The sequence below is a fragment of the Cebus imitator genome, unplaced genomic scaffold (genome assembly GCF_001604975.1).
Source record: "Cebus imitator isolate Cc_AM_T3 unplaced genomic scaffold, Cebus_imitator-1.0 Scaffold7, whole genome shotgun sequence".
Classification (NCBI taxonomy): Eukaryota; Metazoa; Chordata; class Mammalia; order Primates; family Cebidae; genus Cebus; species Cebus imitator.
The window spans coordinates 9,362,001-9,381,712 of record NW_016107322.1 but is presented as its reverse complement, the minus strand read 5'-3'; the positions used below and the strand labels follow the sequence as shown (position 1 = coordinate 9,381,712).

At 32.5% G+C, this 19,712-nt stretch overlaps 1 protein-coding gene across 1 annotated transcript in view; it reads right to left on the bottom strand.

Moving 5' to 3' along the window:
• Positions 1 to 19,712, bottom strand: part of ROBO2 (roundabout guidance receptor 2) — a 1,330,354-nt gene that overhangs the window by 53,272 nt on the left and 1,257,370 nt on the right. The window contains exons 17-19 of the mRNA XM_037742645.1: positions 17,909 to 18,080; positions 7,189 to 7,371; positions 1,258 to 1,300 (exon numbers count right to left, since the gene is read on the bottom strand). Coding sequence (XP_037598573.1) covers positions 1,258 to 1,300; positions 7,189 to 7,371; positions 17,909 to 18,080 — 398 coding nt within the window. The remainder of the gene's footprint in view (positions 1 to 1,257; positions 1,301 to 7,188; positions 7,372 to 17,908; positions 18,081 to 19,712) is intronic.

Sequence of the window (19,712 nt, the reverse complement as noted above, 5' to 3'; positions counted from 1 at the left end):
TGGCAGTTATTATTTTTTAATATAGTCCTAGGAAAGCAGGGTCCGGGAGAACTTCAAGGCTGTAACCACCAGCCTCCATACACAAATATTCCGGTCTAAGTAGATACATTCACTGTGCACGCTTCCCCCTCCCTCATTGCTATTAAATATGCCAGCCATTTCTAAGACTCTGGGCTATTCTTTCCTCAATTTCTGCAGCTCCCTTATGTGTCTGTCCACTCTGGGCTGTAACCCTTGTTATGAGCCCTCATGCTTGATTTGGAGGCAAGGAACTTAAGGGAAATTAATGAACAGTATTTGTACTGTTCCATCAGTAGCATATTTCCAAGTTCTCTAAATTGCAAAATATTAAGGGTATATTAAGGGTTTTGTTAAGGGTAATAAAAGATACACTGTGATATGATCCAGCATGTGAGTATGTATAGTCTATGAGAAAAACTTCCTTCACATCATATTTATAAAGAACTCCTCCTTTAATATAAAAGATGGGATTCTGATTCCTTTCCAGATTACTAGCATATTTAGCAGGGAATAGAATATCTATAATCATTACACTTATTTTTTTTTTTGATAGACCCCTTCTGGTACAATCCCTAAGAGAAACATGTGTTTCTATGGAAACAGCAATAAGAAGACCCTACTGCTTTCTTGCTATATCCACTAACTCTCATTAGGCTTAATCTCTTTTTGCTAAAATATTGATTAAATGGGAGATTGGAAGTTATTACCAGAGCCTAATTACAATCTCCATATTGGCAAAGGGAAAATAGATGAGGATATATGAGTTTGTTATCAGCTTTTATCAATTTCAATTGAGTATCCAAAGTTGTGGAATCCAGTCCTATCAATCTACAGCCTATTCATCATCCATGAATCATTTACTTTGTGATCGATTATGTGTAATTGTTCACTCACAGCAATTTAGTGAGGGCCAATAAGGAGTCTTAAACAACAGCAACTTCATTTGCTAATGTCTAATTAATGCAATAAACATCCTGCTAACAAATGAACACATTCCATGTGATATTTACTACTAATTTCTTTAGGGGCATCTGGGAGATATGAAACATCTGGACTTGATTCCTCTAAAGTGCACAACAGATAGATCATTAAACTTTGTGGTAAGCCATTTAATTCCTCCTAGAATTCTCAGACTTACAAGTGATCATTTATTACAATAATAGCCTCTTACTATAGAGTTCTCCAGTCCTGATTAAAAATAACAATAATAATAAAAAAACAATCTCCTTAGCATACCTTCCGTTGCTCATTAGTCCTCCATCTCCTCTTTGAAATGTAACTGTAAAAAAAAAAAAAAAAGGAAGATGTACACATACAAGTAGTCAATATTAATTACAATTAATAACAACTATATATTGGCCCTTAGTTTAGAGCTGAGGCCTCTGGGAATTTTAACAAAATATAATTAACATAATTGTACAGAGAGTAACAAGCAGTAGTTTGGCCCAAGCCAAAGCCATCATTTGTTCCCATTTTAGTAGGACATTTCAAAATTCTTTAAGCCAAATCCATGTTTAAGTTAAAGAACCAATTTGCATTGAAATGTCAAACCTGTTACAATCAGTATATATAGTGGTATTGAAAGATCGATGTAATGTTATTGTGAATTTATCAAAATAAAGACTTTTTTGTTTTAAAACAAAGGTGTCCCAATTAGAAGGGAAAAGTGTTTCGCTCATAATTTTGAAATTGAAGCAGGAGAGTTCAAACATGTTATGTCCTCCTAATGAAGCAAGAAAAACAAATATTCAATGACTATATGTTTTTCACAATCACAAATTGTTTTATGATAGTCATAAACAGCTATAATTACAATAGACATGAACTATAATTAATAGAGAATGACATGGTCCCAAAAATGAAATTTTCAAATAATCAATACTGAATATATTCCTAATGGTATGTCATGATCACAAAGGTGGACTCCTCCATCTAACTATGGAACTTACTAGCAACACCAACAAGCATCCACCAGAGCCAAAGCCAGTGAATCCACTGTCTCCAGTCAATAGTTTCAAGTCTACAAAGTCAACAACATGACAGTGGATTTTAAGGGCTGGCCAAATAATATTATTTTCAGTTCAGGTCCATCATCCATTGTTCAAACCTTTGCAGCCAAATGTATTTGAACTCCAAAATGATTCAGAATTGAGAAAGGTAATATACTTTGAATACTACAAAGAGAATCTAAGACAGTAAACTGTATTCAAAGTTATTTAGTTTTTCTGTAGTGGAATGTGAATATCCCTGATTAGTAGGATAAAGTCTACAAAAAGCTTCACATTGGTTTGCTGTTGGGTTAGTTAACTAGAAAATTATTTTAAAAAAGAAATGTGGTGTTTAGAAGTGTATAGCTTGCAAAGGTACAATGAACCTGCAATTCTGACCAAAATTAATCTAGACTGGCTAAAACAATCACTGGGGAGGAAGGAAAAATAATACCATTTTCACAGCTGTGAACCCAATAAACACTATTTTTGGAAGGGGTTGATTATATTTACTATGATTTTTTTTAAATGTGGTGAGTACAGGTGAAAATAAATGAAATTTAATTAACTGATTCATATTTTAAGTAAATAGAAGATATATTGCCACTTAATATATATATACATAGTGAATAATTTTTAATTTGCATAACTCTCCATAATGCCTCTGTTCTCAAGTTTGGGCTATCAAATATGATGACTTTTTAAATATTACAAATTTCCAAATGCAGTTTTCCAGTCCCTGCTTTAAGGTTATCTACTAATATCATCTCTCATGATATCATAATCAGGCAATATGATAATAAAATCCAAGGCTCTTCATGAGACAATAAATCATATCAGCACTTTTAGGAATTTCTTATTGGTACCTGAAATATACTGTCTTACCAATTTTACATGTAATATTTCAAATGCATTGCAAAGCAATCTTGACATAACCTTTGCATCTGCTCAGGACTAGCTATAGGCACATGCTCAGAGAAGATGAAAGAATACAGATTGCAAAAGGCTCACTTAAGTGCAGGGAATCAGGAATCAGCAGTGCATCTGTCCCACATTGTGCCCCTTTAATAACTGCTTTTAACAAAAAAGAATTAATCTGAAATAATTAAGGCAAAAAATTGAGCACTGCAGATATTAAACAAACGCCTGATTAGTACACACGCAATGTGAAAACAGTATAGCTAATTAGCTTTCCATCTGATGTGACTTTCTAGTTTGTGGTTTTTTTTAATGGACTATCAAGTGATTGTTTTAGTCTGTTAAAAGAGAGTTAAGATAATAGTGTGAATATCATTGTGAATATGCAAATAAGCAGATGCTGATGGGTTACACCTCAAAATGTGCTGTTTAAGAGATATGTGAGAAGCAAAATAGTTTTCCTTAATTTAAATGCCTCTTGTCCCATTCAAACTTTCTGTTACTGCCAGAGCAATAGATAGTATTAGAGAAAAGGAAGACAAGAGAAGCAGAGGTAGAAACATTGAGTTGTACTTAACTTTACTACACGAACCAGTGGCAAATTCTTCATAACATGTAAAGTTTGAAGTATTATAATGGAACACTGAAACCTTATCAAAAACGTATTATGCATTAAAGTTAATTTGCAAACTTGTTTGAGTATGAACACTATAGTAGGTATCACCCATATCTGGAAATTGAAAACTGAATGCAATGAGTAAAATAATTTCAATTTCAAAGTATTTCATATTGAACATTTAGGACATACCTATTTTCTGTTTGTGTTCCCATCAGCATTAAAATATGCTTTTCAAATGGTTTGAACGGACTGCTAATAGGGTGTCAAAATATTCTATAAAGAGATTTACCTCTGTATTGCTGCATATTAACTATACAAAGGCAAAACTTCACACTACATTAGGTAAATATTTGATAATCTTAAAAAGGTTCACGTGTAATTTAGTACACAATCCAATTTTCCATTTTGTATTATTTCTGTAAGAGATTTAAAAAAGAAAACTCTTATCTTAAAGGGTTATTTAGTTGTGTTTTTAAAGCAAAAGAAAAAAAGGGAACACTTTTTTAAGTTGCATTTTTTTACCTTAATCTTCAAAACTTTTAGATTTGTTCTATTTTGAAAAGTCGATCAAAAGTGACTAACTTCCATTAGACCATGAGATTTAAGGCAGACTACAAATAAGGATGAACAATTAGAACTCCTAAAGTGGAAATTATATCCGGTATTCTCATCAGCATTTTTTTGGTTGTGCAGAGAGATGAACATACAAATAAAATGCCACAGCAAATGGAAAGCAATCTTGAGGTGGCTCTCATTTCAAAGAAATGTTTGCCTTGAAGCTGTAAGTAGGGTTGGGAGTGGTCAGACAATCCTGTTCTTGTCACAATTTTGACAATCACAGAGTAGTAATTTTGTGTTTATAAGAGATACATACGGAATAACTGAATCTCAATCAGATGTCTCTGCTAGCATCTGAAATTAAGAACTTTCAAGGGGTTATTACATACGAAAGATTTTAGCTTATACTAACCGAAGTGATAAGTTTTCCAAAAAGTTCTGCAGATGCTACAATCTAAAACGTTTTTGAATTGCATAAAATATTTTGAATTTCTTGTAATTTTTATTACATATATAAATAAAGTAAAGAGATTTTGCAAGGTTATAGCATACAAAAAGTAACTCTAATATTACCTCACAGGATTAATCCTAATCTCATGCCTGCTACAACTGGGGTAGAGGAGGAGAAAAATGTAACTGCAGTAAATTGACATTTTGAGTGAGGAAGCTTTCAGAGTGCCTGTCTCTAGTAGGTCACATTTTCCTACTCCAAATGGAAACTTTAATGTTGCAGCCAAGCCTCATTCCCTTTCCTGATAAGCTATTTCTCAAATATGAATGTAGATTAATCCTTTTTTAATAAGCACTAACTCAGTCCAGCTAATCAGGGTATAAAAATTCCATCAAATCTTTTAAGTGCCTTTGGATAATTGTGTCCGATAATTTATATTTCACTGACAATATTAAGATGGATGTGTGAAGTGTTTAGCATTTCACCTAATTTGCTCACTCATATTAAATTGTTTATATTTACTGAGCTTCACAAAATCTGTTATCTTCAGAGCCAGACATCTATCAGTTAAGTATAAAAGTTCTGAACGCTTCTCTCTGGCTTGGCCTTATTCCAAAATACTTGAAGGACATAGCACCTTCCGAGTTAGCAGTTCTTCCACAAACAGATGAGTATCAATCACAATAAAAAAAACTATTAATAGGAAATGTACTATTCTTGTCAATCTCAAAGATCAACATATATTTTCAAATCGAGTGCATAGGTTTTGCAAAGAATTGCTGTTAAAGAAGAAAAGTCTGTCGGGTGTAATTTTACTAACAGTAAAATTAACTTACTAGCTATGAGATACATTTTACTTATAATGAGTGAGTGAATGAAGAAGTATGAGGATAAAAATGCAACATTCCAAATGTGAATATATTAGAACTTTGCACTGAGTTGACCAGCATAGTCAATTTTTTATTATCATTGCTAATGTCAAGTGAAGAGTTAAACACAAAATAATCTGTGAACTAAATCAGTTATACCTCATGTTTTATATGATGTATACAAGTGTATCACAGAGACATAATATAACATGGTGAATGATTAAACAGAAAGGTTGATGGCCAATACCTTCAGGAATGAAGGCCGAGAACTGGACTGCATAACAAAAAATTACATTAAAGTATCATTAATTTTCAAGACTTTGACACTCAGGAGTTATCGCCTAGCACCCCCTTCTGCAAAGACTCCCTCATTGTTGAAGTGATACAGCCCTTAGGTAACAAATTATGAGGAAGCAGAGAGGTGGCAACCAATGAGAAATGAGAATGGCATGTCACCCAACATGGAAGCTCCTTGTCAATGGATATGCTGTACTACTTTCTCTGGTCCTGGATTCTAAGCAATAACTAACAAATTTTATCTTCAGAAGATATAGGCATGAGCTACAATGCTATAATGAAATGATCGTAAACATGTAAATGCATCAAATAACAAGCAAGGCAACCAAGTCAGTGCTGTACTTAGCGTTGTACACTCTTTCCACATTCTCAGCAGTTTGGGAACCTACAAGCCGCAGCAGCTTAAAAGCTTAATAACTAATGACACCGCTGTCAAACTCAGTTACTAAGACATTTGTGCTTCCAACCAAAGTTAATATTACAAATAGAAGATTGAATATAATGTTTCAAACATTTCTTACATGCTTATAGAATGATGTCAAATTGAAATTGCTCCCTTGTAAATTCTAGAAAGTGTAAAATGTGAGATATTTCTTGTTATCGTGGCTGGATAAAATATTTAAAATAGACTGCACTTAAAATTGTAATTGAACATAGATTCAGAGTATTGAGTTCATTCTCTCAATCACTGACTATATAATTTTGTGTCTCTGTGTCTCCTCTCTCTCTCTTCTCTCTCTCTCTCTCTGCCACGGAGGCCACAATATAGGATGCCCTTGAAACTCTGTCTTGGATTCTAAGAAAAAAACATTGTTGCGAACATGTAGATCACCTAGGGTCTTCTTTTTATTGTTCTGCTTCAGCTTCTTTTTCTTTTTCTTCCTTTTCCTTTCATTTTCTTTTAAAATACTGCTTGTTTGCATTGTAGCAAGACAGTCTATTTAAGTGAACAGTAAATCACTTAATTCATGCTTCATCGCTTTTATCAATTCTGGTGACATTTTTGCTTGCCTGTATTTTTCATGAGGGGCATTTCCTATTGTAATCTGCATCCTAATACATTAAAAGCTATATTTCATATTTTTCTTTTTTTCCTGAGTATTTTAGTAATGCTGTTGTGTAAAGTCACTTCTCAAAATGGCTTCATAGCATGTAACACGTGTGTGTGTGTGTGTGTGTGTGTGTGTGTGTGTGTGTCTGTGATTTCAAAGAACTAGTTGAGAAAAAAAAGTTAAGCATTTTATCAGTCTGTACTCTTGTTATGCTTCACTGGAGATACAAGCAAAAAGATTGCCCTGTGGTTATAAAGCGATATGGTCAAGAGCAATGAATGAGAGCATGTTGGGTACAATGCAGGTTTCTGAAACAAGCCAAAATCACTTATTTGTTATTCCATTCTGTTCCTTCTATTCATTTCATTACATTCCTACAGATAAGAGGTTTTCTTAGCTGGAAATAGTCACTTACCAGCATAATTACTGAGTCCCTTCCTCTTCTTTCTTCGCCAGTACAACCAGATGCTAAAACCCATCAAAATTACCCAGCAGGCACCACCAATGCCAGCTATAAAGGCTGGTTGCTTCACCACATCAGTGATTTGCTCAGTTATACTGTTATTGTTTTCAGTAATGACAACTTCATTACGTCTCCCTATTAAAAAAAAATCGTGTTAGTAAATATTAAAATAAAAAGCATAGGAATACAAACATGGTGCGTCAAAAATGAAGAAAAATTATTTGAAGGCAGAAAACACTTGTTTTGAGCCTATCACAATTACTGATAAACATAGTTCATAATTTTCAAAAGAATAATCAAATCATGAGTTTGAAATGTGATTAAGAACACTGACCTCTTGTGTTGTAGATTGCTATGGACAGATTGACAACCACATGTTGATTTATCACCTTATAAATTATTGTGAAAATAAATACTAATAGTTGAATTAATAACTTATCTTGAATTACATAAAACGTTTTTAAATATAGTTCTCATTTTTAAGAAACCAATTACAACTTTTAACTCAGGGTATTTGAAAATTGCCCTTCTGCTAAGGCACTGTCCATTTTAAAATGTTCATAACTGACGAGAACAGGTAACTTCATGTTGACCTTAATATTCTACGATACTTAATATTCAAGTATCCTCTAATTTTCTGGAAAGTATTAAAACTACTATACAAAACAATGACCATTATGTAAGCAGCCTTCATAGAGATCAGTATGCATAATTAAAAATGAAAAGATTGAACTCATATATTCACTTAAAGTATTTGAAACTAATTTGAAAATCCATTTGAAAGCTAAATATAAAGAACAACTTAAAATTTAATTTTGAGTTCTCCATTATTGAGGCATCCATTTAAATCTGGACTAAGATTATTCTACAACTAGTCATGTTTGGAAAATTTGGGCCTCTCAGATAATTAAGAAAATCTCAATTTTAAATAGGTCTTAAACTTGTGAAATCATAAGATTTAGGGGCTTATTTAGCAGATTAAGAAATTAAGGCACTGGGAATTAAGTGATTTCTAATGTCAATATCATGCCTAATTAGTGACTAATCAAAGACTTTTAAAAGGTAAATGGTAAGCAAAATATAAATGGCACATTTAAGCATATCACATCAAAGGAATGTGTGGGATCTTCCTTGTTTTAGTTATAGCACTGTAATATATTAAAAAGATCATGGTCTTTGAAGTTGAGAATTTGAATATCAACTCTGACACTTACTAGCCAAGTAAGCAGTAAGCTTATATAGGGCACTGAATCTTCTAGAGCCTGTGTCAATTAGTTGGCAGCAGTATTGTCTACTTCATATATTTTGGGAGGATTGAAGTGGCAGCTAATAAAAAGGCTGTAGTTTTTGACTCAAAATTATGACCCGTGTATGTTTAAGGGTTGCTTTAAGGGCCTCTCAGTCAACCTCATTGACATGAGTGATAAATTATCTAGATTTGAGAATCCTGCAAATCTCAATTCACTTGTTTACTTCACTGCTTCTCCTTTCTTCTAGGGCAGAAAATTAGCCTACATTTCCTAGCATCTTTTACAGTTGAGTGCAAAACGTAACTGAGCATTAGTCAGAAGTAAGTAGGAACAAAAAGTGCACAGGACCCTCCTGGCCTGACCCCTAACACTGCCTTGACTTGAAACTCTCTTTCCTCATTGGTTGGACAGATACAGGGGATGTGCTGGAGGATGTTGCACTTCTAAGAAATAGCAGAGCTATGGTTTGAAAGATCCCAAACCCCTGAATAACGGTATGGAGTAGAAACTCCATTTCTCACTCTGCTGACCCATATTGGACTGGGCTGTGAACTAGAAATAAAATTTTATTTTGTTTATCTTCAGAAAATGCAGGCCTTTTTACTATAGCTGCTAGCATTTCCTTATGCATACTTGTATTCCATTTCTGAAAGGTCTTTTGTATTAAATTTCAGATTTATAAACCAGTGTCACTTATGTAGTAAATCTGGCTCATCTTCCCACTATGTCTGCCTTTAATTATTATACATGCAAACACAGTCAAAACTCTATTTAAAATGAGCTCATATTTTCAATATGAGACATACACCTATCTGGTGATTTCCTTAACTATTATGAATTATCAGAAAGACAACAAATACCTTACAGAACAAAAAGAAAAGAAAATTTGGTCTTCATTTTTTGAACCCATTTTTGTAAAGGGTCCATAAAATGTCATATTTAGTAAGGAACCATATTTATGTTATTCAAGGTGTATTACTATTTTTTATGCTTCTGGTATTCTTGAAACTATGTTGTCAGTTGGACTAATTAGAGCATAGACAAGGGATGTGTATGACCTGTAACGCTCCATTGTTCTTGCAGACAAAAAATATAATGAAATATTATGTCTTCCTCCCATTGGAGAGTAATGAAGAACAAAACTAATTTGTTGGACTAAAAATTAATTAGACACATCAGATTCGATTGTACCTATTACTGTGAAAGTTTGCAGCTGTTCCACATATTATTTTCAACTATGTAATATAAGCGTGAAAAGCCAAATGACTAGAGAAGAATAACTATATTATTAAGCAAGATAACTAAAAATCTTAAGTCAATATAAATTGGTTATATGACACACTGCTTAAGGAATTTATAACTGCATGTATTTGATTACATTTTTGTGTTTGTAAATGCAATGGTACGGAATTATGGACACTTTGATGTGAAAGTCATCTTACCATGGGAAACGGGACAGAAAAGAACAATACCAATGTTAAGCCTGTGTAAGGCAGTCTGTTACATTTTTACAATGTTCTAATTAATGATTCCTTCATAGAACTTTCTGGAAGGAAGGCTAAACTGAGAAGGAATAGATGAAACAATACATGATCTGGCATAGTACAAATCTAAAATTTTCAACCATAAATCACATCAAATGCCAATACATGATTTAATTAAAACAAAGGGGAATGCTGGTACAGTTTGAATCACTTCAGTGCCATTTCCAGTTCTGAATAGACAAGGGGAAAGTGTGAATTGAAACAGAAAAGGAGATTAGCCATCACTAAATCACTTTTCAACTAAGGAATAACAGTTGTGTAGATAAGGGCATCAGACAAGATGTTAGGGTAGATATGCAGGAGTAATTAAGGAAACAATTAGATGGCTTCTCAGTACAACAGTAGATATTAAAAAGAAATAAATCTCTCAAGAACAAATAGCCTTTTCTTGGTTGAACTGTCATTTGTCTGTGTGTGTGTGTGCGTGTGTGTGTGTGTGTGTGTGTACACATAAAACAGAATTTCTATAATTTTATTTTTATGATTACATTCTGAGTAGAGCATATTCTAACTACTTGAATAACCGATAGACATACTATTTTCTAGATTACTTATATTTCATAGAAAAATGTGAAAACACTTGTAGATACACTAAATAGTAAATTAAAAGGTACTCATTACCAGTCTGAAGACTAAGGCTTTTATCAATCATCGGAAAATTATGTGAAATTTTTCATTTGATTTAAAATAATCATTAACTTTATTACTTTAAGTTATGATTCAATTGTGCAGTGCATAACTATGATTGTCATGACATGGGCTTCATTATATAGCTCATGTCATGACAATGACAGTTATATAGATATGCTAGTTATATAGATATGCTTGTAATATTTTACTTCTCTAAAAGAAAATAAATCACCTAAATATCTGGCAAACATATAGTCACTAGGAAGAAAAAGAAACAAAATTTTGCTTGAGAATGGTATTTATTACTAAAGATAACAAAAAAAAAAAAACTATGAAAGGAAAACATGTTATTTGACAGTTATTTGACAATCTTACTTATCTTTCACATAGAATAATTATATTCAGCCAATCCATTTCATAAAGATATAGATATAGATATTGTATACTGTCTCTCTGGCATGTATTTGCCTGCATATATGTGTATATATATATATATATATATATATATACATACATACATATATATATGTATATATTTATATATACTGTATACTGGCATATATACAGCTTTTTAAATAAAAAATTTAGGGCTTATTTTTAAATACTATAACACACACACATATATACATATATATAGCTTTTTAAATAAAAAATTAAGAGCTTATTTTTAAATACAATAAATGAAATACACACACACATATATATATACACACACACGTATGTTAAATCTTTTTGGGTATACCTGTATTTTTTTCTTATTCCAATTTATTTAAGAAAATCTCAGAAGGGCAAGATTGTAGGTTTCCCTCAGGTTAAGGAATTAATTCAGTCTGAATGACTAATTAAGAAAGAGAAGCCAATTTAAAGAAAAGTTAATACTTTAACTTTTCTCTTCAATGCTTTTAATATATAAAAGAAAGAAAACCTAGATAATCTGAAAAATTTTAATGCTATGACCGAATGTTAAATATAATAAATATTTGTAATAGAAAGAATTCTCTAGAAGCTGGCAGTCTGCTTTATACGCATCATTTTAGAAAATAAATAGAAAAAAATGGGAATGGCTTATATCAAACACTGAAGAAACACTTAAAAATATGTAAACTCTAGGAAGAATATTTTTTGTTTTTTATTTTTGTATTAAAGGCACTGCCAAAAAAATAAAAGCAGGAAAAGGTTAAGGGGATGCATTTATTGAATGAAGGGCGCTTTACCCGAGGAAATTTGCAGTTATGAAGCCTTGTTTCCCTTGGAGGTTCCGAAATTCATAGAGTATCAGGCGGTTAGTACCTCAGCTGAAAAAACTCAATCTTAGTCAAACGAGTTGTCTCAGGGTGGAGTTCAGGGAGGCCAGAGTGACTAAAAATTGAGGGGGGAACCATATGAAAGAGGGAGACAGTGGAGAGTGATGCTCCCAAATTTGTGTATACTCTCCTCTTACATCCAAGGGCAAACCTTGAACTGTGCAGGCAAAGAGAAGATTGTAAGGATGCGGTGAAAGGCAGAGGTTTTAGCTCATGTTCACTGTAAAGCTGTGCTTAATTTTGGATTTCACCTTGTTAGGAAGAACAGATAAAAATATTAGGCTTCTCACTGGAAGCCCAGGAGAGGGTTATACCTTGAAAGTAAATATTTTATTGAGATTTTACTACAAGAATAATAAGGGCAAAACATAAAACATCCCATACCAACCAATGTAAAAACTAAGACACCACCAGTTAAATGTGATCAGCCAGTAACGTCTGTGCCTGCTGGAACATAAACACTCTTCAGAAGGTCACAAAATTTTATGTCATCTGAAATTTCCAATATAGTAAAAAATTACCAGGCATGTGAAAATAAATAACAGCAAACAAGAAAAATATGACCTAAGGTCAGCCAAAAAGATAATCAATAGAAGCAGACCACAAGATAACACAGATTTTGAAATAAGGAGAAAAGAACTTTAAGCAGATATTACAATAGGTGTATAGACTTAATAAGATCATAAAAAATTATTACATGGAAAACATCGGAGAGAAATGAAAACTGTAAAAGGCATCAAATGGAAAATATAGACCAGGAAAGTGTAATATATGAAATGACCAGTTCCCTAGACACTTCCACTTCTGTCCATGAAGAAATAACGGGTATTGGGATATGCACTCCTATCACAAACAAATAGAAGACTAGTTAATATATGTGAAAGAAAAGGGTAGGACTATGATCTCTGAGAGAAGGGAAAAGAACAGGGACAACTTTAACATTTCCACAGCTTTATACCTATAGATAATTTGAAAATGTCATGCAGCCAAGCATAACCCAAACATTGCTGAATGACATCCCTGAGTTGAAAAGACTTGAGCACTCATGGAAGCTGAGGGGACTGAGTTTATGGAGCAGAATATCAGATAAATATGAGTAATACACTTTTTATTTTTAATTTATTTGAAAGATAACTGATGTTTAAGGCAAAAACAACAGTATAGCGATGATTTGTATACTGCCATTTGTTACATAGAAATAAAAGACACAACAATAGCAAAATAAAGATGAGAGGAAAAGGAGTGACATTATACTGCTCTAGGATCCTTATAGTCAAATCCTAGAGCAACTGCCACCAAAGAAATGATGTGTACCTAATAATCCAAGAGTGTACATAAAATACTAAAATGTCTTAGCTTATCAAAAGAAAGCAGGCAATTAGGAAGACAGTAACAAAGTAAGACCGCAAATAAGTAGCAAGATAGTAATTCTAAACAAACACACCAGGAATTACATTAATGATAACATTTTGAGCATGCAATTAAAAAGGCAAAGATTGTTCGATTGAATTAAAAAACAAAACCAACCCAATAAACAAACCCTAGACTAGCTGGGTGAAGTGGGTCATGCCCGGGAGGTCAAGATGTGTGAATCACATGAGGCCAGGAGTTCCAGAGCAGCCTGGCCAACATGGAGAAACCCAGCATCTGCAAAGATACAAAAGTTAGCCGGGTGTGTTGGCAGGTGCCTATAGTCCCAGCTACTCAGGAGACTGAGGCAGGAGAATTTCTTCAACCTTGGAGGCAGAGGTTGCAGTGAGCAGAGATCACCTAACAATATGCAATTTAATAGAAGTGCACATTAAATAAGGGGAAACAATTTAAAATAAAAGAATGAAAAATGACAAACAATGCAGACACTTACAATAAGGTGATGTAGCTATACTAATATCAGAGAAAGTAAATTTTAGGACAGGGAATCTCACTAGAAATAAAGATGGTCATCTCATAATAATAAAGGGTAAATTTAAAAAGAAGATAGAACAATCTTAGAACATACTCACGTGAAACAAAGCAGCCAAAACATGAAACACAAACTTATAGGTGGAAGGGAGAGATACACAAATCCATAATTATAATAGATTTCCAGACTCTGTTTTTATTAATTAAAAGGGCAAATAAAAAAAAAATACAGACCTGTTAATACCAACAAATAATTTGACCTGACATAGAACCTTCCACTGAAAAAACAGAGAAATGCAAATACTTTTCAAGTGCACAAGAAGCATTCACTAAGATCAAATGCTGGGCCAGAAAATAAGTCTCCATATTTAAAAGACTAAATTTACACAGAGAAAAATTACTCTGGAGCTGTGGCCTGAGAGGAACCAAAGTAGAAATCAAAAAACAAAAAGATATCTGGAAAAATCCCTAAACATTTGGAAACTAAATAATACACTTCTAAATAACCTCTATGAAGAAAACAGAAATCGTTGAAGAAAATAGAAGATTGTTTATATTCCATGATAAATCGAAACATAACAAATCAGTTTGTAAGATTCAGCTGTAGAAATGTTGAGGAAAATTTAGAACTTTAAAATACCCAGAAAATAAGAAAGGTCTGGAATCATTGATTTACGGTTTGATCTTAAGAGATAAATAAAAGTACATATAAGAAAAAATAGCAGAAATCAATTAGAAAACTAACAAACCCAAAAGTTTGCATCTTGAAAAGATTAATAAAATTGATACATCTTTGTCAAGACTGATTTAAATAGGAAAAAGAGAGGTATAGAAAGGAAGGAGAGAGGAGAGGAAAAAAATGGAAGAGAGACAGTACACATACGTTTCCAGTATTTAAGAATACAAGAGGTGACATTACTCTATATCCTACAAACATTCAATGATAACAAGAGAATATTGTAAACAACCACATGCTAACAAATTCAATAATGTAGAAGGATTAGAGAAAGTCATTGCTGGTCAAAAAACAAAATATCCATTTACCACAACCAACACATGAAGAAATACAAATTCTTTTTTTCTTTTCTTTCTTTCTTTTTTTTTTTTTTTTTTTTTGTTCCAGCTGGAATGCAGTGGTGTGATCTTGGCTCACTGCACCTTCCCCTCCCAGGTGGGTTCAAGCAATTCTTGTGCCTCAGCATTCCAAGTATCTGGGATTATAGGGGCCTGTCACCACACTTGGCTAAGCTTTGTATTTTTAGTAGAGGCAAAGTTTCACCATGTTGGCCAGGCTGGTCTCGAACTCCTGACCTTAAGTAATCCACCCACCTCAGCCTCTGAAATATGAATTCTGAATAGGCTTGAATTCATATATATTTTTAAAAATTCACAAAGAAAAACATAGATATCACCATTGAATTCTAGAAAATATTTACGGAAGAGATAATGTTAGTCCTAAAAAACTTCTACAGAAATTAGAGGAGGAAGGAATGCTTCCCAAACTACTTTGTAAAACCAGCCACCTGATTTCAAAACTGGAAAAAGAAAACTACAGCTTAATATTCTTAATGAACATAGATGCAAAATTCTTTACCAAATATTATTGGCAACATCTATAAAATGGATAATATATCATGACCAGTTGTGGTTTATCCCAAGAATACAAGGTTGATTTACCTTTTAAAATTATTCAATAAATTTCATCACATTAATACAAACAAGAAGAGAGAAAACATGATTATCTGAAAACACTTAAGAAACCTTTCACAACTACTAAAATGAGTAGGAGAGCTGGTAAGGTCACAAAGCCCAAAAGCCATATAGAAATTAAATTTATGTGAAATATAAAACAATTGGAAAAATAAATTTAAAAACCTCATTTATAATAGTGTAAAATATGTCAAATAGGTCGTGGCAAGGGCTCATGCTTATAATCCCAGCACTTTGGGAGGCCGAGGCAGGCAGACTGCTTGAGGTCAGGAGTTTAAGACCAGCCTGGCCAACATAGCGAAAGCCTGTCTCCAATGAAAACACAAAAAATTAGCCTGGCTTTTTGGTGCACGCCTATAGTCCCAGCTACTCAGGAGTCTGAAGTGGGTGGATCACTTGAACCTAGGAGGTGAAGGCTGCAGTGGGTAGAGATCACGCCACTGCACTCCAGCACTCTAGCCTGGCCAAGAGAGCGAAACTTTGTCTGAAAATAAAAACAAAACAAAATACACACACAGAAAATCAAATGCTCAACAAATATGTTGACACACTAAAATCCATATAAGATTGGAAAAAAGTAAAGAAAACTTAAATAATGAAAACATATATCACATTCCTGGAAAGAGAGCTGTTAGTAAAATATTTACCCATTTTGATGGATTGATTCACTGCATTTGCACTTATCATTCAACATATTTTTAGAGGTATCAACAAGCCGATTTGAAAAGTATATGGAAAAGCAGAAGGCCTATAATAACCAAAATAATTTTGCAGAAAAAAATAATGGAGGATTCACGTTACCTGGTTTCAAGGCTTATAGGAACTATAGTAACCAAGACAGTGTGGTTTGGCATATGCATAGACATATAAACAAATGGAATCCCGTAGGGAATCCAGGAGGGCAGGCATGTATATATGATTAACTGATGGAAAGGAAAATCTTTTTAATACATGATGAGTACACAATTTGATATACATATGGAAATAAATATGCCTGATTTCTTGAACCACATGCAATTACCCTCAGATGAATTATAGAACTCAGCATAAAAGCTAAAATTATAAAGCTTCTAGAAGAAAATATATATAAAAAAAAACCCTAAGTATCTAGAGCTAAGCCACAATGTAATACTTTTGTTCATCAAATGACATTATTACCAAAATGAATAGGGAAGTTATGGACTGGGAGAAAATATTGGTAATACATATATACATAGTAAAGAACTTGTATCCAGAATGTATAAGTAACTCCTACTAATCAGTAACAAGAGACAATTCAGTTTTTTTTAAAGGCAAATATGTGGTCAATTCACAAAAGAAAATATGTGAATGGCCAATAAGCACATGCAAAGTTGCCCAACATCATTAGTCCTAAAAGAAAATTCAAGTTAAAATCACAGGTTACCCCAACAAGAATGGCTAAAATCACAAAAACTGGAAACAACAAATGCTTGTGAAAATGTAGAGAAACTGGAAATCATTTTCCTTGCTGGTGGCAGTATGAAATTATACAGTAATTTGAATATTGTTTAGCAGTTTCTTATAAAGTCAAACTATGCAACCATTTTACCCAGAAATTAGACTTCTAGGTGTTACTCCAAAAGGACACAAAGATTTACACAATAATATTCATTCTCTCAGGAGAAAAGCCAATAAACAAAATATGGCATATTCATACAATTGAATACTGCTCAGCAATAAAACATATGAACTGAATAATACATACATGGATGAATCTCAAAAACATTATCCTTAGTGAAAGAAACCACATACAAAATATCACATTCTGTATGATTCCATTTATATACATCTCAAGAACAGACAAACATAATCTATGATAATAGGAAAAAAATTTATGCAATCATGATACTAGATTTAATATGATTTCTTCTTTGGGATAGGATATTTAGATTACAAAGTTTCTTCTGGCCTGTTTCTTGTTGATTTTTGACATTTCTCTGGCTAAGAGGAAGCATATAGATTTGAAACATAATGGTCTCTCTTCAATAACTATCTAATTTTTATTATATTTCAATGGCACCAAAGTTGGTAATGAGGCAATTGATTAAAAATAATTTTTAAACTACCTTTTAGCATTTAAACTCTTAAATATTGTAATTTTAAAAAGGCTCTGGGACTTTTTTTTAAAAGCGTGATCAATTGCACCAAGCATTTTTGTAAGACATCCTCTTCAGTTAACCCATTTGCCTATATGATATGTATATCCTATCATTCATAAGTGTATATTCACTATTAGTATGTTGATGCAAAAGCACATCCACCTTGTTAGTTGAGTGATTCTAAAGCGCTGATCACATAGTTTGATACTCACCGATTATTATTGGCTGGGGCTCACTTTTTACTCCAACCCCTGCACTGGTACTAGCTGCAACCTCTACCCGGTATTGAATACCTGGGAATAATCCACCAATTATTACAGACCGAATGGCTGCATCCACAGTTTTGTTGATATGGAATCTCGTTTCATTTCCTAGACACCAGATCTATAGAAATGGAAAGTGAATAATACATGCAGATAATATTATCATTTCTAGTAACAAGACTAATATAACCGATGAAATATTTTTCAATTGTAACCTGTCTTCTAGGCTTATAGAAGTTTTGTAAATGACATCTTCTAAATCCCAACCTCTGCCATTTATTTATATGTGTGTATGTAAGTGCATTTGTGCATGCATGCACCTGTATTAAAAGAAGAACAATAAGGGAAGCTGAAACTATGCCATGTTCATTTGTATCTTATTCTCAGCACTGAAGGCTCATAAGGAGTAATTTAGAAAGCACAGTGATTTCTTTAACACCTCTGGTATGTGGTCTTTTGTTGCAAATGGCATTTTTGTATGGATTAAAACACATAATTTCCTCTGCTTTATCAAAATTTATTATGCATATAATCCACTAAAATATGGTGATTACAAGTTGTAATATCTAAAGTATATAGGTAGACATCTAAGCAATTTACATTTCATTTAAGAAAATATTAACTTACACAGAAGTGGTTAACAAGATTAATTGACCTAGGTTATAGGTATTGACTAAAATGAAATTAAAGCCAATATTTACATTGACAGCAATAAATCTAATATTGATCAACACATATCTACACACACATACACATTCATGAGAACAATGCTGTGTCAAGGCTTTAGACATTGATGCTAAGGAAGTTAGGCTTTTATTTCAAGTAGGAATCAAATTTTAGGGCATCTTCTAGGATGTGGAAATTGTTACTATAAAATATGTTATGAAAAGAAATTCATTGTATATCCATATTTGTTTTCATATTATATACTATTTTAAAATCTACATGTAGACACATATGTAGGAAAACATATGATTTGTTTCAGAGCAGGTAAGCTCCCAAATCATTTTCAGTAAAATAATTCTTGTGAATCATGTGTTTTTTTATTTATATATGACATCAGTGTTCTTAATGAAAGAATATTTAGCCCTTACCTAAATATGCACTTTGAAAACAAAATATAACAAGTCTCTAGAGAGTGAGAACATTTACAACTCACAGAAAAAAATTTATCATGTTGTAAAAAAAGGAACAATATTTAACTACATGGAAATTTAGGATATTTAGTCCCAAATGGTACAAAAATAAATTCCTAACCTCATTAAAACACACCCACACACACACTCAAACTCACACAGAGTTGATAATTCGTTACTCTGTTAAAACAGTGTCCTAATGCTTATAAAATCTTAGGATCTATATAACTACTGTATTGTAAAAGCATTTATTCTTATGTTTCTTAACCATTCATCTTTATAACATGATAGAAATCATTTAAAAATAAATCCCTATACATTTATTTCATTAATTTGCTTTAGCAAGTTGATCTTTAATAAAATTCTATGTAGAAATTAATTTCTGCTTAGAAATAAAATTTAATCTTCAAACTTTTGAGTAAAATTATTCAGCTTAATATTAAATAATAGCTATGATTTTTTTAGGTGAAATGAATGACTAGCTTTGTATTGTATTAAATGCATAGAAGATGCTATTTTCAGGAATCTAGAAATATTTATTAATAGATAATCCTAATAGATCACCTATTAATAAATTATAGTTTTGAATTTTACAAAGATTAATGAAGAGTTTTTCA